The sequence below is a fragment of the Chiloscyllium plagiosum genome, chromosome 25, assembly GCF_004010195.1.
Source record: "Chiloscyllium plagiosum isolate BGI_BamShark_2017 chromosome 25, ASM401019v2, whole genome shotgun sequence".
NCBI lineage: Eukaryota > Metazoa > Chordata > Chondrichthyes > Orectolobiformes > Hemiscylliidae > Chiloscyllium > Chiloscyllium plagiosum.
Genome location: NC_057734.1, coordinates 15,657,112 through 15,680,606, shown reverse-complemented (window position 1 = coordinate 15,680,606; position 23,495 = coordinate 15,657,112). Strand labels below are relative to the sequence as shown.

Here is a 23,495-nt window from a genome sequence, read left to right as displayed (position 1 = left end):
TATCTGATTTATTGTTTGCATCACATACAGTATACAGAGTAGAACACACCAAGTTATTGTGTAAATTCATTTTTATTTGGAATGAAGTAAGGTCTACATTTATATAATTCTTTCCATGGCCTCATGATGTCCCTAAGTATTTTGCAGCCATTGTAATATTTTTCAAGTGTGTTTGTTGTTGTAGTGCAAGATTGGAATTGCATCTTTCAATGTTGCCTTGAATCCAAAGTGGCAGGAGCAAGTAAAGATCAGTCCATTCCTCTGTTAATGATAAAATAGTCCTTTTGCACTTGATTTAAATGTATCTCTCGTGCTTTTGTTCCCACAGTGAGGATGGCTCCTCCCTTCCTGCACTCAAGCGCCTGGAGCGCAGTCAGTGGACAGATGAGATGGATGCACGATTTGGATTTGACCGTCTCAAAGATCCAGGCGAGAAGACTGGCTGGCTTATCAACATGCACCCAGTCAGTTGTCCTTCTAAGCTAATGTTGTCCCAGCGAGGGCCCTGATTTACAAATGCCTGACTTGAATGTTTGTATGAGGAATACAAACCCATACATAGGTGTAATTTAAATGATGTGGCATACAAACGTTTCCAGTGCTTTGTGTACTGACTTGCGAACCAATTGACTTAGAGTCATTGAGATGTACGGCACGGAAATAGACCTTTCAGTCCAACTCACCCATGTCGAGCAGATATCCCAACTCAATCTAGTCCCACCAGCCAGCACCTGGCCCATATCCCTTCAAACTCTTCCTATTCATATACCCATCCAGATGCCTTTTAAATGTTGTAATTGTACTAGCCTTCACTACTACCTCTGGCAGCTCATTCCATACATGCACCACCCTTTGCGTGAAAAAGTTGCCCAATAGGTCCCTTTTATATCTTTCCCCTCTCACCCTTAACCTATGCCCTCTACTTCTGGACTCCCCCACCCCAGGGAAAATACTTTGTCTATTTATTCTATCCATGACCCTCATGATTTTATATACCTTTATAAGGGCATCTCTCAGCCTCCGTCGCTGCAGGGAAAACAGCCCCAGCCTATTCAACCTCTCCCTATGGATCAAATCCTTGTAAGTCTTTTCGGAAACCTTTCAAGTTTCACAACATCTTTCTGATAGGAAGGAATCCAGAATTGCATACAATATTCTAAAATTGGCCTAACCAATGTCCTGTACAGCTGTAACATGACCTCCCAACTCCTGTACTCAATATTCTGACCAATAAAGGAAAGTATACCAAATGCCTCCTTTACTAACATATCTACCTGTGACTCCACTTTCAAGGAATTATGAACCTGCACTCCAAGGTCTCTTTGTTTAGCAACACTCCCTAGGACCTTACCATTAAGTGTATAAGTCCTGCTAAGATTTGCTTTACCAAAATGCAGCACCAAGCATTTATCTAAATTAAACTCCATCTGCCACCTCTCAGCCCATTGGTCCATCTGATCAAGATCCTGTTGTAATCTGAAATAACCTTCATTGTCCACTACACCTCCATCTGCAAACTTACTAACTGTACCTCTTATGCTCACATCCAAATCATTTATATAAATGATGAAAGGTAATGGACCCAGCACCGATCCTTGTGGCACTTCACTGGTCACAGGCCTCCAGTCTGAAAAACATCCGTCCACCACCATCCTCTGTCTTCTACCTTCGAGCCAGTTCTTATCCAAATGGCTAGTTCTCCCTGCATTCCATGAGATCTAACCTTGCTAACCAGTCTCCCATGGGGAACCTTTTTGAACATCTTACTGATGTCCATATAGATCACATCTACCACTATGCCCTCATCAATCCTCTTTGTTACTTCTTCAAAAAACTCAATCAAGTTTGTGTGACATGATTTCCCACACACAAAGCCATGTTGACTATCCCTAATCAGTCCTTGCCTTTCCAAATATGTGTACATCCTGTCCCTCAGGATTCCCTCCAACAACGTGCCCACCACCAACTGCAGGCTCACTGGTCTATAGTTCCCTTGCCCTTACCGCCCTTCTAAACAGTGGCACCATGTTAGCCAACCTCCAGTCTTTCGGTATCTCATCTGTGACTATTGATGATATGGATATTTCAGCAAGTGGCCCAACAATCACTTCCCTAGCTTCCCACACAGTCCTAGGGTACACCTGGTCAGGTTCTCGGGATTTATCCACTTTTATGTGTTTTAAGGCATCCAGCACTTCCTCCTCTGTAATATGGACATTTTTCCCTACATTCTATATCTTCCACATCCTTCTCCACAGTAAACACTGATGCAAAACACTTGTTTAGTATCTTCCCCCATCCCTTGTGGCTCCACACAAAGGCTGCCTTGCTGATCTTTGAGGGGCCCTATTCTCTCCCTAGTTACCCATTTGTCCTTAATGTATTTATGAAATCCCTTTGGATTTTCCTTTACTCTGATTGCCAAAGCTGTCTCACATACCCGTTTTGCCCTCCTGATTTCTCTCTTAAGTACACTCCTACTGCCTTTATACTCTTCCAAGGGTTCAATCGATCTGTCTTGTCTCAACCTGACATATCCTTGCTTCTTTTTCAGCGTTCCCTACACCTACCAGCCTTCAGAATCTCATCCTTTTCACTTCCTATGTCATTGGTTCCAATGTGTACAATGACCTCCTGCTGGTCCCTCTCCCCCTTGAGAACATTCTGCATCCTCTTTGAGACATCCTTGGTCCTGGCACCAGGGCGGCAACACATCATTCTGATTTTTTGCTGCTGGCCTTGGACTAGAGAGTCCCGTAACACAATCGATCTTTTGGAACCTGACGTACTCCTCATTGCATTAGAGTAGGTCTCAATACCAGAATCTTGGTTGTTCGTGCAACATTCCCCTGAGAATCCATCACCCACTACATTTTCCAAAACAGCATACTTGTTTGAAATGGGGCTAGCCACAGAAGACTCCTGCACTACCTGCCTACCTCTCTTACCTTTCCTGGAGTTAACCCATCTATGTAACTGTGTCTGCAACTTTTCTCCCTTCTTGTAACTGCCATTCATGACATCCCCTTGCTGTTGTAAATTTCTCAATGCCTCTAACTGTCTCTCTAACTGATCCATTCGATCTGATAGGATTCACAGCCAATGGCATTTATTGCAGATACAATCCTCAGTAACATGTAAACTCTCCATAAACTCGCACATCTGAAAAGAAGAGCATATCACTCTACCAAGGGCCATTTTTGCTTCTTTCAATCTAAGAATCCAGAAAATAACACTGTCTTATTCCTCTATGAAACACTGCTCCAGGCTGACTTGATACTTGTGGATTATATTTTTAAGTTTAATGAAGAGACATCTCAATAAAACATATAATCAAGGAAGAACCCAATCTACTCATTACTGCAGATTTACTGTCAGGTTGCACTTAATTATAATCACTTATCTGTATCTGTGTTGTGATCTCTCCCAAACAGGTTCCTCCAAAATTAGTTGTGAATTTTACGGTTTGTTAATTTTCCTAGACAATTTCCAATGTCAGCGATACATGAATTGTGAATGGACTCTAAAACGGAACCTGCTCACAACCTGGGATCACCTGTATTGTGATATATAGGTCATTCTGGTATAATGCGAGTTTCTGCTGCATGCAAATTCAATATTACTCGATTGACGAATTGGGGACAATATTTCTATAGCGCGAACATTTAAAGCATGAATTGGTTATAAGTTGATTCCAGCCCCAGTAGTTTCAATGGTGCTGCAATTACTGATTTTCTTACAACACAGGATTGCGTGACAATGGAACTACTGCGTTATAACAGAACTGACTGTATTGATGATGTAGGTTTCACAAATATGTTCCATGTGGTTTAGTGCCTGTTCATCTTTAAAGCTGTTCAAAGAATCATAATTTACAAACTTTATACTAAAAGTTATTGAACGTGACTTGTTTTTATGTATTTGTAAATTGCAACATTTATTTGCTCTGAACATATGCTGATTTTGATTTACAGACAGAACTCCTGGATGAAGATAAACGAATGATCAGTGCTGTGGATTATTATTTTATTGAAGAAGATGGGAGCAGATTTAAGGTGTGTAACAATTTATGTAAAGACTTTTTTTTTTCTCCTTCATGGGATGAGCATGTTGCGAGTTTGACTGTCTGGCCCATCTTCATTGGCTTTTGAACGTGATTGTCATCTGCTTTTTTGAACTGCTGCAGTCCATGTGGTGTAGTTAGGCCCCCCAGTGCTGTTGTGAAAAGAGGTCGAGGGCTTTGACCTAATGGTGGATGTGGAGAGCATTAAGTGAGCTGCTTATTCCCTGATGGTAGATAGTGTTAAGCCTTTTGAATGTTGGAGTTGTCAACCAGGCAAGTAGGGAGAATGCCACAGTAAAATGATCAACAGTGCTATCAAGCAGTATCTTCTCGGTAATGACCTGTTCAGTTTCACCTGTTTAGGTTCCACCAGACCCATGCAGCTGCTGTCCTCTTTGCAGCCTTGGTTTAAACATGAGAAAAAGGGCTGAATTCCAGAGGTAAAATGAGAGAGCCTTTGACATCAAGGCTGCATTTGACAGATGTAGCATTCAGAAGCTTCAACAAACTGTAATCAATGGGTACCAGGGGCAAGCGCTGTATTGGTTGGTGTCCAACCTAGAGTTGTACCATAGGATAGTTTGTGGTTATTGGAGGTCAGTCATCTCAGCTCCAGGATATCTCTACAGGGGTTCCTCAGGGTAGTGTCCAAGGCTCAACCATCTTCAGCTGCTTCATCAATGACCTTCCCTCTGTCATAAGCTCAGAAATGAGGATGTACACCAATGGTTGCACACTGTTCAACATCATTTGAGACCCTTCAGACACAGTAGCAGTCTGAGTTCGAATGCACCAAGATCTGGACAATATCTAGCTTGGGCTGGCAAATTGCAAGTAACATTTGTGCCATGCAAATGCCAGTTAATGATCATCACCAATAAGAGACCACCTAAATACTGCCTCTTGACATTTAAAGAATTCATCACTGAATCCCCTACTATCAACAGCCTTGAGGTTAGCATTGACCAGAAATTCAACTGGACTCTCCAAATAATGACAGTGGCTACAAGAGCAGATCAGTGGCTAGAAATAGTGTGGTGAGTAACTCACCTCCTGCTTCCCAAGGCCTGTCCACTATCTACAAGAAGCAAATCAGGAGTGTGATGAAATATTTCATACTTGCCTGCATGGGCGCAACTCCAGCAGCACTCAAGAAGCTTGATATCATCGAGGGCAAAGCAACCCACTTGATTGGCTTTGCTTCCACACTGTACACCACCAGGTTCAGTAGCAGCAGTGTGTGCTATTAGATTCCCTACAGTGTGGAAACAGGCCCTTCGGCCCAACCAGTCCACACCGACCCTCCAAAGAGTAACCCACCCAGACCCATTTCCCCTCTGACTAATGCACCTGACACTATGGGCAATTTAGCATTGCCAATTCACCTGACTTGCACATCTTTGGACTGTGGGAGGAAACCGGAGCACCCAGAGGAAACCCACGCAGACACTGGGAGAATGTGCAAATTCCACACAGACAGTCGCCCGTGGCTGGAATCGAACCTGGGTCCCTGGTGCTGTGAGGCGGCAGTGCTAACCACTGAACCACCGTGCCACCCCTTTTTTTTTTCCACACTGACCCGCCGAAGTGCAACCCAGCCAGACCCATTCCCCTACATTTACCCCTTCACCTATCACTATGGACAATTTAGCATGGCCAATTCACCTGACTTGCACATCTTTGGACTGTGGAAAGAAACCGGAGCACCTGGAGGAAACACACGCAGACACAGGGAGAATGTGCAAACTCCACACAGACAGTTGCCTGAGGTGGGAATTGCACCTGGGTCTCTGACGCTATCTATACGATACATTGTAGGAATTCATCAAAAATCCTTAGACAGAATCTTCCAAACTCAGGATCACTTCCACTTAGAAGGACAAGGGTAGTACATATATGGAAACATCTGCAAGTTGCCTTCTAAGCCTCTCACCTTCCTGATTTGGAAATATATGATCATTCCTTCACAGTCACTGGACATTCTCTCCCTCTCAGCACATGGACTGAGCAGTTCAATAAGACAGCTCGCCAACACCGTGATAAGGCCAATTAGGCTGGGCAGTACATGCTGGCCATCCAGCGATGCTCACTCCTCACAAGTGAATTTAAAAACTAAACTCATGACTTGTGGTCTTGTAAATGGTGAACAGACTTTGGCAAGTAAGCAAGTAAATTACTCCCAGTCTCTGACTTGCTGTTATAGCCATAGTGTTTATATGTTTGGACAGGTCATTCTGTTATAATGTACGTTTTGTCAACACCAATTCGCTGTAACATGATTGATAAATTGGGAAAACTGAATCTAAAGTGCAAACTTTTAACCTTTTGGTTGTGTTGGTTGTATAACATCGTATAACAATTTGTAAAGCACCATTTTTCTGTAACACGGGTTGCACAAGGACACAATCATCATGTTATAGAAGAACTGACTGTATATAATTATTGTAAGACATCCCTGCTCCTATACTCAAATCCTCCCACACTGAAGGCCAACATACCATTTGCCTTCGTGACTGCCTGTTAAACTCTAATGCTTACCTTCAGCGATTGTTATGCGGATATCCAAGTTTCATTGTACATTTTCCCCCACAATCTATAGCCACTCATATAATAGCCTGCCTTCCTGTTTTTACCAACACATCCACTGGCTCCTCCTCATCAATTCTGGGTTACGTCCTTGAATAATAACAGCAGTTTTGTCAAGAATTATTTCACTTTCTCAAATCCATGCTGACTCTGTTCAATTCTGCTCTGTTTCCCAAGTGCTTACCTATTAAATCTTTCATAATGGTCTGTAGCATTTTCCCCACTACCAATATCAGACTGACCAGTCCTACAGTTCTCATAGAGTCATAGAGATGTACAGCATGGAAACAGACCCTTCATGCCAAACAGATATCCCAACCCAATCTAGTCCCACCTGCCAGCACCTGGCCCATATCCCTCCAAACCCTTCCTATTCATATAGCCATTCAAATGCCTCTTAAAAGTTGCAATTGTACCAGCCTCCACCACATCCTCTGGCAGCTCATTCCATACACGTACCACCCTCTGTGTGAAAACGTTGCCCTTCGGTCTCTTTTATATCGTTCCCCTCTCACCCTAAACCTATGCTCTCTAGTTCTGGACTCCCTGACACCAGGGAAAAGACTTTGCCTATTTACTCTATCCATGCCCCTCATAATTTTGTAAACCTCTATAAGGTCATCCTCAGCCTCCGACGCTCCGGGAAAACAGCCCCAGCCTGTTCAGCCTCTGCCTATAGCTCAAATCCTCCAACCCTGGCAACTTCCTTGTAAATCTTTTCTGAACCCTTTCAAGTTTCGCAACATCTTTCCGATAGGAAGGAGACTAGAATTGCATGCAATATTCCAACAGTGGTCCAACCAATGTCCTGTACAGCTGTAACATGACCTCCCAACTCCTGTACTCAATATTCTGACCAATAAAGGAAAGCATACCAAATGCTTTCTTCACTATCCTATCTACCTGCGACTCCACTTTCAAGGAGCTATGAACTTGCACTCCAAGGTCTCTTTGTTCAGCAACACTCCCTCAGACCTTACCATTAAGTGTATAAGTCCAGCCAAGTTTTGCTTTCCCAAAATGCAGCACCTTGCATTTATCTGAATTAAACTCCATCTGCTATTTCTCAGCCCATTGGCCCATCTTGTCAAGATCCCATTGTAATCTGAAGTAACCCTCTTCACCTCCAACTTTGGTGTCATCTGCAAACTTACTAACTGTACCTCTTATGCTTGCATCCAAATTATTTATCTAAATGACAAAAAGTAGAGGACCCAGCACTGATTCTTGTGGCACTCCACTGGTCACAGACCTCCAGTCTGAAAAATAACCCTCCACCACCACCCTCAGTTTTCTCTCTACTTCCCATTTTAAATGCAGAGTTTACATGAGCTATCCTCTGCTCCATAGGAACTCTTCCAAAGGCTATAGAATCTCAGAAGATGACCTTAATGAATCTACTGTTTCTAGCTCCCTTTACTCTGGAATATAGAATACCAGGCCCTGGAATGTAAAATACTACACCCTGGGAACTTACCTGCCTTCAATTGTGTCTGACACCATTTACCCGCTAATACTGATTTGCCTCAGTTCTTGTCTCTTTCTAAATGTGTTTCCCAACATTTATGACATGTTATTCATGTTGCACTGTTTTGGAACTTTGGGAGAAAAATCGATCAAAACAACGGCACTTTCAAAAGGAGAAAGACAGGCAGCGATTACATGGGAAATGAATCAAATGAAGAAGTAAACCTGCACTGCTGTATGACCAAGCAGTGAATCTGCACAGCTGACTGTTAGGGCAACTTCTTCACATAGCGGGTGGTGTGTTTATTGAATAAGCTTGCCAGAAAAAGTGGTGTAAATTGGTATAATTACAACAATTAAGAGACATCTGAGTGGGTGTATATTTAGGGAAGGTTTGGAGGGATATGGGCCAAATAGGACTAGATTAATTTAGGATATCTTGTCAGCATGGCCGAGTTGGACCGAAGGGTCTGTTTCTGTGCTGTACATCTCTATGAATCTGTTATCCTTTGTGAACACAGAACTGGAGTATGCATTTTCTTTGACAAACTTTTTAAATAAGTATCAAACACTTTTTAATTAAATTTTCTTCTTTTTCAGGTTGCTCTACCTTTTGAACCCTATTTCTATGTTGCCACAAAAAAGGTTTGTAGAAGATGAATTAGCCAAAAACGTGAAAATGTGTTCAATATGTACATCATAAGATTTTTTGTATGATTGTGCTTTATACAAACTATATCAACAAATTTTTATGCTTTTAACTCTGAAGTCTAATTTTAAGTCAAAATGCAAAATGTAAATGCTTGTACATGAAAGCAATTTAATGTGCGATGACTGAGTTCTGATAACTGTTCCAAATAAAGCTAGCACTGTAATTGGACAAAACAGTTTTGAAGAACAGGACTTTTTTGGATAATCACCTTGATGCTCATTAAAATATTTATGTATTGAAAACTATTATAATTAAATTGTGGACTCAATTGTCGTGAGAATAACTTTCTTTTTATATTAAAAAAAGGGCTGTGAAAGAGAGGTTTCATCATTCTTGTCCAAAAAATTTCAAGGCAAAATAAGTAAAATATCAACCATTCCAAAAGAGGACTTAGATCTGGTGAGTTTTTGTTCTATTACTGTTTTTATTATCCTGCCCCACAAAAATAAAGTTTGGGTAATAATAATTTAATCTTCTAAATTACTTTTTTCTCTACAGCCTAACCACTTGGTTGGCTTGAAGAGACTCTATGTTAAGCTCGCTTTTAATACGGTTGATGACCTGATAAAAGTCCGAAAGGAGATTTCCTCGGCTGTAAAGAAAAATAAAGAACGGGAGAAATCAAATGATGCCTATACTGTTATGTTATCCAGGTAATTTCACCATTGATGCTTTATGCTGTGTTTTCATTGTTACAATGCTGCTATTCTTGGCTCGCCATTTCTTGTAGTTTCTTATTTATTTCAAACCTAGTATTAAAGAATTGACATTGTTAGGTTCTGATTAGGGGTCTAATAAACTGCTAAGATAAGTATCAACATATTGCAAATATTTTTCTGCATCAAGGTTCAGTCTCTCAGTTCAGATATTGGTCAGTTTACAGCCTGGAATGCAACAGCTAATCATTCTTTCAGTTTTCTCCTGTTTCAAAATGCAAGGCTTTTTTTCTCTTCTGAAATGTTTTATCTGATCAGAACTATTAAGCTACAATAAGAAGCATGTTTTAAGAATTCACTTTCTTAACAGAGGCCCCGACTGAATTGTCAGGTGTGTGTAAAAGATTCCATGGAACATTTTCGAAAAAGAATTCTGGAAAAAGTTGTATGGAGAATAACTTTCTTTCTATACTCAATAAAAGTCTGTGAACAAGAGGTTTCATCATTCTTGTCCAAACGTTTTCCAGGCAAAATAAGTGAAATATCAAAGAAGTCATCTCAGTGTCATGCCAAATATTTACCCCTCATTGGCATCACAAAAATGAATTACTTTGTCATATTGGTGTTTGTGGGAGTTCAGTATTTCCTTCAGTAACTGCACTTCATTCATGAAGTGTGTTTTGGGATGTCCTTCAGCTTTGAAAGATATATTCCAGTTTCTTTTCTATATCTTATGATTGATTTTCAAGCAGTGAAATACAAAAATAAACTACTCCAGGAAAGGTGTTTAAGGATTTGCTGTGTACTTGCGATTTGAAGAGAGGCTGCAAAGAAGGTGAAGAACACTTGCCCACACCTGCTGGTGATTGCCAATATCAATGCAACCAAAGTTCTTCTTAAAAATTAGTTGACAGACCAAGAGCATAATTAGATAAATGGCTGTTGTTCTTTTTTGAGCCTGACATGTGCGGCACGGTGGCACAGTGGTTAGCACTGCTGCCTCACAGCGCCAGAGACCCGGGTTCAATTCCCGACTCAGGAAGAGCATAATTAGATAAATGGCTGTTGTTCTTTTTTGAGCCTGACATGTGGACCATATCCTTGGAATTTGCCAAGTACACCAACATCTGGAGTTTGATAAATGGTACTGAAACCTTCAGGAAGGTACTGTATTGGTATAACATGTAAAGCGGTCACAAATAAAGAAGTATAATTTAACTTGTTTGCTTTCTTGGCTGTAAGATTACCCAGTGTCTGATTGGAGTGTTAAGGAAAAATATGCTTTTAAAATTAATGACATGCAATGACTCTTCCCCACACCCCATTTTGTTGAATCCACTTTTAATATTAACATTAAAACCTAAATGAATTTTATGACCTGCTCCAGTTCAACTTTGTAATAAGTGCTGGTATAGCATTTTAGAGATGTAAACACAGAAACAGGTCCTTCAGTCCAACTCGTCCATGCTGACCAGATATCCTAACTTAATCTAAACCCATTTGCCAGCACTTAGCCCATATCCCTCCAAACCCTTTCTATTCATATACCCATCCAGATGTACCAACCTCCACTATTTCCTCTGGCAGCTCATTCTATACACACACCACCCTCTGTGGAAAAAGTTGCCCCTGAGGTCTCTTTTATATCTTTCTCCTCTCACCCTAAACCTATGCACTCTTGTTCTGGACTCCCCTACCCCAGGGAAAAGACCTTGTCTAATTACCCTATCCATGCCCCTCATGATTTTCTAAACCTCAGCCTCTGATGCTCCAGGGAAAACAGCCCCAGCCTATTCAGCCTCTCCCTGTATTTTAAATCTTCCAGCCCTGGCAACATTCTTATAAATCTTTTTAAAGCTCTTTTATCTGTTGATATAAGGAAGCTATATTGGTTAGAAACAATCAACAACTTTATTTGCCACCCTGCAAAAGAGCTGAAAAAAGCAAAGAATAGACATGATCCATTTTATGCAATTATAATTGTAAGGTGCAGCATAATGGTGCTCTACAGTGAGATATTTCTTTGCTTCCCCTGTTTTCCTGAAAGATCTTAGTAATTGGGATAGGGCAACTGAACTTCCTGTGAAATTATCTGGGCTAAGTAGAATGCAAAGTAAGTTTGCAGAGTGAAACTCCAATAAATAGAAGATTGTCATGTTTTTAGAAAAATTTTTTGTGATTTGTTTACTGTATATTAATAAAAAAAACAGAATCTTTGATCAGGTAAGTTTCAGTCAAGTTATTCTTGTGTTGGATACTATCTTGTGACAATTCTTGCTACGTTTGGTGATATTTGTTTGTAATGGTAGTGCCTTGGCTGGGGGCAATGTGACTGAAGAGGAAGGAACATCAAAAAAAATTTCTGATCAAATGGAAAACATAATTGACATCCGAGAATATGATGTCCCTTATCATGTTCGAGTATCTATTGATTTGAAGATTCAGGTGGTGAGTACTATTCTATATGGTAATGGTTCTGAAAGGGATAATGTTGGTGGCTGTGTATTAAACTTCAGCTGATTATCATATCATAAGTATGATCACGTTACCAGATAATGAATTATTATATGTGATATTTAATGTCTTACTGTCTTGAGTGAATTAGCTGAAGAATAGCTTTGGATCTTGTAGGATCTTGTATGTTATGTGTCTGCTAATAGCCTTGAAGCTGAATCTTGCCAATAATTGGCTAAGTGTGACTTAAGGCAAGTTTCAAGGAAGGTTTGTGTGTGAGCTCATGAGTTTTCAAGCATAATGTATCCAAACTCACCTTGTTAATTATGCACCATACCCCAATGGCACTCACTCATCATGTTCTCCTACTCGCCGCAGGCAGAGGTACTAGCAATTGCTTGGACATCTGGTATTACTGGCGTCGTCTTTAAAGACCAGCTGTACACCAAATCAAGTGCTAGCAACCTGCACCTGCACTGCACTGTTTTTATTTGCCCCAGAAATATCAGATAGAGGGTACGTGGCAACTCACTTTGCTGACAGGGAATGCGTGCAGTTGCTGCCCATGGAACGTGCCCTGAGATGTGGAACAGTTGGTGAAATGGTGTGCCAGGTTACTACTTTAACATTCATTTTGGGAATTATCACCTTTCTGTGCAGTGGCTGGGAAAATAGGAAACTGCATATCATTGAGGCAAGATGGTATAATCATGAGGATACAACTGGATTTCTGTCCACTGATGAGCAAGAATCTCATCTCATCATTCAATATTTAAAGGAAAAATGGGACTTTTTGTCCTCAGCAACAAGATGTTCATCAGGACCCATCTCTCACAATTGTCCCAACTTTCTTGTCTTTGCCCATGTCATTCAGGGATTTGGAAGATTGTTCCCAAGATAATGATTTCTAACTAGCTAAATGTCTTTTTTTTTTAACCCTAATAGCAATCATGGCAGAAGCTGCTGCTTGTTAAGACAGGAGATTCCTCTTGTTAAGCCTCACCAGTGGTTGCTCCTCTACCGTAGTAACCAAATAGGCCCTTAGGTGCAGTCAAAGAAAGAGGAGTTGTGGCAGCATCCTCCTATCCACAATACCACATGGACATTTTAAATTTGTTTGCTTTTTACTGACTGTAAATAAAGCAATGATTTCCCTGGGATGATGGAAAGTGTAAACTGAATTTGAAATTCAAGCTTGTGAATTTCTTCCCATCCTCCCCCATGAGAACACATTTTGGGACTTGTACAATTTGTGTCCCAGAGCTTAGCTGATAACCTGTTCCCAGTCTTGTTCCAATAGCGTTTGAGTAAGCAACCTGTGGTACATGGAAGTTTAGTTTCCCATTTGATTTTAAATAACTTGGACACGTGGGAAAGATTTCTTTTTCGAACATATATATTGCAAGATAAAACTCTGGTCCTTCCTGAAGTTTATTCTAGTGCTCTTGTCCCACTGGTGACTCCTACTAGATGATTACTACTAGAATTAAAGGTATTTGGCTAGATGACACCTGAGTGATGTAAGGTTTGAAAGCTTCATTCAGGAAGATTATGTAGCTGATTTTTGATAGTGTTGACCTGATTATAGATAATTAGGATTCTTTATGGTTAACTCATCTTGCTTCCTAGGCGCATTGGTACAATATACGAATTCGTGGCGGTGCCTATCCTCCTGAGATTATACGTAGGGATGACTTGGTTGAGCGACCAGTAAGTAATACATTCAATATTTTGGTTCATGTAAATGTGATAGAAACCAGTTCTAGTAACAGTTAACCAAGTCCCTTTTGCCAGTAAAACTTAATTGTATTTATGCCTTTAAAGAGAAACAATTTGAGACTTAATTTCTTGTGACCCAATTAAAATTATTTTTAAAATAGAGCTATTTATATGTAGTTATCCTTTATGAAAACTTGCATAAATATCCACCTAATAATGAAACCCAAAGTTCTTTAATATTTTATTCATTTGTGGGATGTTGACATTGCTGACTAGATCAGCATTTGTTCCCCATCTCCAATTGTTCAGAAGGCAGTTAAAAACCAACAACATTGCTGTGGATCTGGAATCACATAAATGCCAGACCAGATAAGGACATTCACTAAAGGACATTAGTGAGCCAGATGGATTTTTCCAACAGCATACTCTGTCTGTGGTTTAAATTTTGTTAACGCCACTTTTTTCTTTTCCAGGATCCTGTTGTTTTGGCATTTGATATTGAGACTACAAAATTGCCATTAAAGTTTCCAGATGCTGAGAATGACCAGATCATGATGATTTCCTACATGATCGATGGACAGGTTTGTTTAGGTGTTTGTAATAAAAGTCAAATCTGCAAATGTTAAAATACAGAGCAGGTTGATTACAATTTGGAATAGTATGAGACCTAGTAGATTTTTAAATTTAGTGTTTGTGGAGTCAGGCAGAGAAAATAACACGACCAATAGTGGAATGCAGATGGACAAGAGACCAATTTTAAGTCAACCAATATTCAACACTACTGTTTGAATCTCCAAACTTTTATTTGAATTTTGGCTCAGCAGCATTTAGGGTGTATAGTCATCTTTTGGTATTCTGTGCAAACACCACAACATTGTCACCCATTTTCTCCCCTCCTTTGTCATTAAATTGGACTGTTTGGAAGTTTGTATCCTATTGAAAAATGAGCTTCTTAACCATGTCCTCTACACAGTTCGCTTTCACCTCTATAGCAGCCAATCTTCTGCATTTTAAAAAAAAACTCATCCAAGGGTATGTCTTGACATTACTGAAAGTAGTTTATTTCACTACTTTCCTTTCTGACGCTAAACCTCAGTTCATTCATAATCTCTGATGTCTCTATCTTAACCTGTAGTAAGTTCCACTCAGCCATTACTCCAGTCCTGCTGTTTCCTATTGTTTCCCAGTCACATTTGAGCCTCACTGCTTCATCTTGTAATTCTCCCTTTACTTTTACTCTCTCTCTCACAATTCTCAGCTCAACCAACTATGGCACTTATATAAACTCTCAAACATAAGCAACTGTGCCTTTAACAAGCATATGGACGTACATGGAATAGTGTACGTTAGATGGGCTTCAGATTGGTATGACAAGTCGGCGCAACATCGAGGGCCAAAGGGCCTGTTCTGTAATGTTCTATGTTCTAATCACCCAGCCTCTGATTTTTTTTTTTGGTTTAAGGTCCTTGTTAAAATGCACCTATTTGACCAAGCATTAGGTTCCCCCATTGTATCCATTTTTGGTGCAGCATCTAGTTAAGCCTCTGATATGTATTAGTCTTTACATGTTAAAGGTGATAAAAGAAAGTTGTTGGATTCTTGCCTAGTGCTGCTGATGTCCTACAGAACAGTAATTCATGTATGCTTAGAAATGACTAGCAATCATAATATTTCTGTCTCTCTTTTTACAGGGCTATTTGATTACAAACAGGGAAATTGTGTCTGAAGATATTGAGGATTTTGAGTTTACACCAAAGCCAGAATATGAGGGCCCTTTTTGTGTTTTTAATGAACCAGATGAGGTCAGTGAAATCTGTTTGATTAAGCTATTAGTTGATTTCATACCTTTTTGTATTTGGAATTGTTTTGTTCAGTAATTTTAACTTTTTGTACTAAGGCCTCATGGTTGAATGTCCAGTGCTGGCTATTTAGGGCTGGAGACCCAATTTCACAGATCCCAGCTCTGTCCAGCACATGATTTCCTTGTTTTTCAGAAAATATTTCAGCCATTTGTAAAAGTCGTCTTTTCAAAGTGTGATTTTTTTTTTGGTTTAGGCAAGCTTAATTCGTAGGTGGTTTGAACACCTTCAAGAAACAAAGCCTAACATACTTGTGACATATAATGGTGATTCTTTTGATTGGTGAGTGTTTTTATTGTTCATACAACAGTGATTGCTCTGGAGTGTTTCTAGCTGGAGTGAATGATTGTGTCCTGATTTGCTGCCAGTGATATTTTCACTTTTTCTAGTCTACTCATTGAGATTTTTTTTAACTTACTGTCCCTTTTGTGGAACTCTGTCACAGCACTTAACCTTTAAATAACAGTAAATATTATTTAAGCAGCAAATTACAGTGCAGAAAATAAAATCTGAAGGTTTATGAGCTTAATTATGTCAAGCTTAACCATGTTAAATCAGCTACCATAGGTTAACAGTGTTGTAATATTATGATGCAGAGAACAAAAATTAATCCCGAACATTCTGTTTGGTATGCAGAGTGAGAAGTGGAAGCCCCACAAAGATTAGTGTTGGTGAAAGCTTGTACATAGTCTATGTTTATGATTTAGAACTTGGAATTAAAACACAACTTTAAATTTGCAGACTTCACATTGGTGGGGTACAGCTACTGCACAATACAGGAAGATAAGGTTTTTGTAAAGTGTGCATGTAATTGCCAAATCAAGTAATTTCAAAGGGACACAAGGTTATAAATACAGAATCTCTCAAAGTTGTGACACACATCAGTAAAGGCCCAATGAAAGCAAATTGATGCTGAAATTTTAATTAACTATGCATCCGAAATCTTGCTTAATTGCACCATAATTGCCTTTCCCCCAACTATAACTCCTGCCCTCCTCCCTTTCCATCACTAAAGTAAACATAAACAAATTGTGGTCGCTATCACCAAAGTGCTCACCAACCTCCAAATCTAACACCTGGCCTGGTTCATGACCCAGTACCAAATCCAATGTGACCACGCCTCTTGTTGGCCTGTCTGCATACTGTGTCAGAAAACCCTCCTGCCCACAATGGACAAAATGTGACCCACTTAAAGTACTCAAAATATAGTATTTCAAGTCCATATTTGGAAAGTTAAAGTCCCCCATAACAACTACCCTGTTACACTCACTCCTATCCAGAATCATCTTTGCTATCCTTTCCTCTACATCTCTGGAATTTATCGGAGGCCTACAGAAAACTCTTATGTAATTATGAGAGAGAAAGGATTGGAAAGATTTACAGATTTGGTTAAGAGAAAAGATGGAAGATTTTAGATGGATCATGGAGTTTTGGGGCCAAATGGCCTGCTTTGCATTACATATTCTATAATTGCCTGGCATGTTCATCAAGAGTTGAGAAGTTTTCTATGTATAATTTTGGCTAATGTTTCAATTTTATAGTAATTTACAATTCATTGATTAATAGCCCTTTCTGACTGCTAATACTGAATGTCATGCAATTTCATGTATCCTTATAATAAAAAGGAACGTAAAGCTTTAATTTCTAGATAGTTTTACCTCTGGCTATGCTTAATCTTTCTTCCAAACATAATTCCTTTTGAAAATAGTTATTCCAGCCCAATCTTTCTCTAATCTTGTTTTGACATGGTAGGAATTGAGTAAATCTGATTAACAGATGTAGAGAGGAAAACATTTTAATGGTAATTGCAATATTAATTTTCGACACCAGATGTCTCCAGTATTTTGCATGTAGAGTATGCAATCCACTGTATTATTTGAAACCATTTACTTTGCAATGGGAAGTGGAAGAGTGATATAATATGTTTTTCAGAACTAATATTTACTTAATATCTGCTTTCCAGGCCTTTTGTGGAGGCACGAGCTGCTGTGCATGGTTTGAACATGTACAAGGAGATTGGCTTTCAGAAGGATAGTCAGGGCGAGTTCAAAGCTAGTCAGAGCATTCACATGGACTGCTACAGGTAGGAGATATGAGTTGATGAAGTTGTCTTTAATTGTGCATTTGAGAGGGTAATTTCACCATTTGAGTGGTAATGTCAAACTGGAAACTTCCATTTCCTACAGGAATATATTTGAAAACAAATCTTATTAACGTATTCCATTCTTAGCGGTAACAATTATATATGTGACCTTCATTATAGTATCATCCTGAGATTGAGGACAATTGTCTGCTGTCCTATAAGCAAAACCCAATTTCTTTCTCAATAATCAGAAATGTGACGATCAGTGCGCTGCAATAAATCTTCACGTAAGTGTACCCAGAGGAAATGAATCCCAGTCATAAACCCTTTGGTTCAACTAGTCCATGCTAACTACATTCCCAAACTAACTAGTCCCACCTGCCAGCAGTTGGCCCATATCCCTCCAAACATTTCCCATTCATGTACTTATCCAAATGTCTAGTTGCATTCACCACTTCCTCCAGCAGTTCATTCCACGTACTAACCACACTGTTTTTAAAAAAAAAAGTTGCTCCTCACATGCTTTCTCCTCCCACCTTAAAAATATGCCCCCTACTTTTGAACTCGCATACCTTTGGGAAAATACCTTTACTTTTTATTTTATCTATGCCCCTCCTGATTTTTATAAACCTCTGCAAGGTCATCCCTCAACCTCTCCTCCAGTGGAAAAAGGCCCCAATCTGTCCAGCCTATTTGTACAACTCAAACCCTGCAATCCTGGCAACATACTGGTAAATCTTTTCTGAACCGTCTACATTTAGTAATATCGTTCCTATAACAGGGTGACCAGAACTGCATGCAGTACTCCAGAAGAACCCTCACCAACACCCTGGACAGCCTCAACATGATGTCCCAACTCCTATACTCAATTTTCTGTGCAATGAAGGCAAGCATGCTAAATGCCTAAACCCCTGTCTACCTGTGATGTAAATGTCAAAGTATTATGTACCTAAACTCTTGGTCTCTCTGTTCCACAACACTGCTAGGGTCCTACCATTAATCAAAATGCAATACAACACCTTGCATTTATCCAAATTAAACTTCATCTGCCATGCCTCAGCCCATTGGCCCAATTGGTCAAGATCTTTTTGTAATCTGTGATTACCTTCACTGTCCACTGTACCACCAATTTTGGTGTCACCCACAAACCTATTGACCATGCCTCCTATATTCTCATCCAAATTGTTTCTATAAATGCCAAGCAGAAGTGGACCCAGTACTGATCTCTGTGGAGCACTGCTGGTCACAGGCCTCCAGTCTGAGAAACAACCCTCCACCACTACCCTCTGACACCTACCATCTCCAGTTGGTAAAGTCACCCTGAATTCCATGTGATCTAAATTTACTAATTAGCCTACTTATTGAATATCCTTAATCATTCCTTGCTCATCCAAATGCATGTAAACCCTATCTTTCAGGTGCCTCCAAAATTCTACCTAACCACGGATATCAGACTCACAGGTTTATAGTTCCCAGACTTCTCCTTACAGCCTTTCTTAAATGAAGGCACATTAACTACTCTCCAGTCCTCGTTTGAACACAGACAACACTGAAACCAGTGACACTAAAGATCGTTATCTAGCAAGATATCAATGCATTCTGTCAGCTAAGAGTGAGAATTAGCAAAAGGAGGAAGAAAATATTTGACCTCCAATAACTCATGTAGGTCAAAGTCATGAACATCTGCTGGCTTTAACTGAGAGCAACACAGTTTCACTCAATCAGTTTCCTCATTCAATACTACATACCTGCTGTTTAGATGTTACATTTTGTGTGTGTGTGTGTGTGTGTGTGTGTCTCTCGCAATGGGGTCACCTGTAGTGTGACACATACCCAAGGTCCCAGTTGAGGCCTTCCCCTTGGATACCGAACTTGACTATCAGCCTCTGCTCGGCCACTTTTCGTTGTTGCCAGTACCGGGTGGAAGCTGGAGAAAGTGTAGCATCGTGAGGTTATCCGTGGGTTTGCGGTAGTGTGAGGTGCTGAGGTGCCCATCATTGATGGACATGCATGTGTCCAAGAATGAGACAGATAGTAGAGAGTAGCCCATGGTGAGATGAAACTCGTTGATATCACTTTATAGTTGTTTCAGTGACTTCTCCCAGGACTCCTGGAAGTTGTGTAGCATCTCCATCAAGGATGGGCACCTCAGCATCTCACTCTACCGCAAACCCACAGATTACCACACGATGCTACACTTCTCCAGCTTCCACCCAAAACACATTAAAACAGCCATCCTCTATGGGCAAGCCCTACGCATACACAGGATCTGATCAGATGAGGAGGAACGTGACGGGCACCTGGAAGTACTCAAGGATGCTCTGTAAGAGCAGGGTACAATGCTCAACTCATCGACTGCCAGTTCTGACATGCCACAGTGAGAAACCGTAATGATCGCCTCAGGAAGCAGACACTGGATGCAACTGACAGGGTACCCTTTATTGTCCAGTACTTCCCAGGAGCCAAAAAATTATGCCATGGTCTTCGCAGCCTGCAGCACATTACCAATGAGGATGAGCACCTCGCCAAGACCTTCCCCACAACTCCACTTCTCACCTATAAATGATCACCAAACCTGAAACAGATCATTGTTCATAGCAAACTGCCTGGCTTTCAGGACAACACCGTACAACCTTGTCATGGTGGACACTGCAAGACGTGTCAGAGTGTCAACACGGATGCCACCATTATGCTTGGGGACACTTCTCACCGTGTAGGTACTCATGTGACTGTCAATGTTGTCTATCTTGTACGCTGCAGGCAAGGATGCCCCAAGGCATGGTACATTGGCGAGACCAAGCAGAGGCTGTGGCATCAGATGAATGGACACTGTATAACAATCAACTAACAGGAGTGTTCCCTACCAGTCAGAGAACATTTCAGCAGTCCAGGACATTTGACCTCAGACCTTCGGTTGACTGTCCTCCAAGGCAGACTTTGGCAACAATGAAAAGTGGCTGAGCAGAGGCTGATAGCCAAATTCGATGCCCATGGAGATTACCTCAACTAGAACCTTGAGTTCATGTCACACTACAGGTGACCCCATTGCACTATACACACAGACTGACGCACGCACACAGATGCACAGACACTCCTACGCACACGCACACACAAACACACCCAATCACACGCGCACACACACACACACACATGCACATATAAGTTTGTGTGGTGAATTTGTACTTGCAGAATTACATTCTACTTTGCTTAAAAACTGCATGAATCCATGTAAGATTCTGTAAATCCATTGTTTAGATTAGAATCAGTCTGACTGTTGCAGTACATTCTGTCCCACACAGGGCAGCTCACACCTTCAATGCATTATTTGGGCTGAAATGATACCAAGTGTTAAAGTTCATTTGAGAATGTAACTTCAAAAAAGTTCTGAGATTTACATATGAAAGAACTGAAACCAGTTCATTCTAAAAGATGAGAGACTAACAAACAATCCAGATCTTTTTCAATATATAAGTTCAGTAAAACCACACTGTAAAGTTTTGCCAAAAATTCTGTGTCTTACGATCTTATATTCCACAACCACCTGATGAAGGATCAGTGCTCCAAAAGCTAGTGCTTCCAAATAAACCTGTTGGACTATAACCTGGTGTTGTGTGATTTTTAACTTTGTACACCCCAGTCCAACATCGGCATCTCCAAATCCTGAGATGAATTGTCTGACTTCAGCCAGGTTTCAACCAGCATTGAGGAGGAATGTAAAAAGAGAGCCCTGTAGTCTACGTGGCTGAATTCCATACTGAGCATTAACCAACTGTGTTTTCAGGCAGCAAACAGATCACTTCTACAGAAATGTCCTCCCACCTGAGTAGTAAGCAGGATGATTGTCAAGGAAAAGTCTTCTTCCTGTTGCGTGGGATTATCAAGAAAATCTGTACATGATTTGCATGTGATTGTGTCCAGATTGGGATGAAATTCTGTTGTTATTTAAACAGTGACTTCACACAGTTGACTCCAAAAAGACTCCTAAAATATGAAGTTTTTATTTCTGAAATTAAAACAAAGAAAAGTGCAAACACTGGTCAAGCTCTGTCTTTCGAGAGAGAAAAAGAGAGTTAACGATATGGGTCAGTGCCTGCCTCTGATTATTGCTGTAGTTTGATAAATTACAAAATATTACTAGTAAAAATTATTATTTTTCACAAAGGATCACCCAGTCCTCTTCCTGGCAACTCACTGTGGCTAAAGCATTGGGATGAAATGCTCTTGTTATTTAAACGGTGAATTCACACAGGTGGCTCCAAAAAGGCTCCTAAAATATGAAGTTTATTTTTGAAATAATAGGAAAATCTTGATGTGATTCCAGCCACATCTGCACCCACAGCAAGCTTTCTATTTCCAACTCTGTAACATTGACTGAATCCCGCCCACCCCACCTTATCAGCTGAAACTCTCATCCACACCTTTGCCTATAGGGTTAACTTAGTATATTCCTCCTGCCTCGCCTTTCATTTTCCAGCCTCATTGAATTTTGTTTTATTCATGCATGGAATGTGGACATTGTTGGCTGTGCCTGTCCCTGGTTGCCTTTGAGAAGGTAGCAGTGAGCTGCCTCCTTAAGCCAGTGTAGTGCATTTGATGTTGGTCAGCCACTCGGGAGGAGATTTCAGGATTTTGACCCACTGACAATGAAGGAGTGGTGATCAGTTTTAAGTCAGGATGGTGAATGGCTTGGAGGGGAACCTGCACGTGGTGGTGTTTCATGTATCTTCACCCTTGTCCTTATAGATGATTAGCAGTTGTGTTTGGAGGGTGCTGTCTAAGAACACTTGGAAAGCTTCAATGGAGCATCTTGTGAATGCACAGTTTCTGCTGGTAGTGCTGCTGCTGAAACTACTGAAAGGCATTACATCCAGAAACAATCAAGTAGGCTGGTGCCAAGGTTCTCAAGTTGGAACTGCACTAATTCAGGAGAACGTGAAGTATTCCAACATGTTTTTGACTTGTGCCTTCTAGATGGTGGACAGGCTTTGGGAGTCAGAAGTTGTTACTTGCTGCAAGATTCCTCGCCTCTGATCTGGTCTTGTAGCCGCTACATTAAATTGCTTGTCCAGTTCGATTTCTGATGGTAATCCGCAGGGTGTTGATCATGGAGGATGCAGGGATGGTAATGCCATTGAATATCAAAGGACTGTTAGATTCTGATTTGTTGAAGATTATCATTGCCTCGCAGTTGTGCGGTGCAGTCTTTAACTTAACTTGCACCAGGTCCTATTCACTCATCACCCCAGACCTCGCAAACTCCTGCCTGGTAATATTCTCAAATCCCTCGAAGGCACTTCTGCTTTGTCCCTCTATAGTCTTCTTCAACCCTCCAACACTCAAATGCTTGTGTTGCTCCAATTCTAGCTTTTTGTGCATTCCCATTTCTAACTATTCTGTTATTTCAACTGCGCCTTCAACATTCAATATCCTATGTTTGAAAATCTTTACTTAAATCTCTTTGCCTTTTACCTCTCTCTACTTCTTTGACCAAGCATCTACTGTAAATTCCCAAGGTGTTTTGTGTCCAATTTTATTTAATAATGCTGTGGTCAAGTTCCTCGGAATGATTACTGCGTTCATCTCGGTGTTCAGATAAGCAGGTGTAATGCGCAGTTGTTTTTGTAGCCACAGCACTTTAAAAGAGGATTGCTGATGAAAAATTGAGCTACAAGCTGCAAAGTAATGGGAGGAATAACCCTTATCTTGAGAAAAGTGCAGGGACACCTGACAGGGCTGTGCAAGCAGCATGGAATAGAGAGGTGAAGCAATCCCATGAACAACAGATCAGATCTAAAGTCTAACTGGGGTCCATTGCCTACTGGTTGGAATCACACCTTGATAAAGGAAGATGTTTCTGGTTGTTGGGGTCAATCATCTCAGCCCCAAGACATTACTG

General features: G+C 40.5%; 1 protein-coding gene across 2 annotated transcripts in view; it reads left to right on the top strand.

Moving 5' to 3' along the window:
- pole (polymerase (DNA directed), epsilon) overlaps positions 1-23,495 on the top strand; it is a 157,711-nt gene that overhangs the window by 5,366 nt on the left and 128,850 nt on the right. For both annotated transcript variants that reach the window (XR_006315365.1, XM_043715574.1), the window contains exons 2-12: positions 329-464; positions 3,975-4,055; positions 8,717-8,761; positions 9,135-9,227; positions 9,327-9,481; positions 11,794-11,932; positions 13,568-13,648; positions 14,131-14,238; positions 15,349-15,459; positions 15,713-15,798; positions 17,480-17,599. Coding sequence is in view for 1 of the 2 variants with exons in the window: in XM_043715574.1 (XP_043571509.1) it covers positions 329-464; positions 3,975-4,055; positions 8,717-8,761; positions 9,135-9,227; positions 9,327-9,481; positions 11,794-11,932; positions 13,568-13,648; positions 14,131-14,238; positions 15,349-15,459; positions 15,713-15,798; positions 17,480-17,599 (1,155 nt within the window). In the remaining variant the exon portion in view is untranslated. The remainder of the gene's footprint in view (positions 1-328; positions 465-3,974; positions 4,056-8,716; positions 8,762-9,134; positions 9,228-9,326; positions 9,482-11,793; positions 11,933-13,567; positions 13,649-14,130; positions 14,239-15,348; positions 15,460-15,712; positions 15,799-17,479; positions 17,600-23,495) is intronic.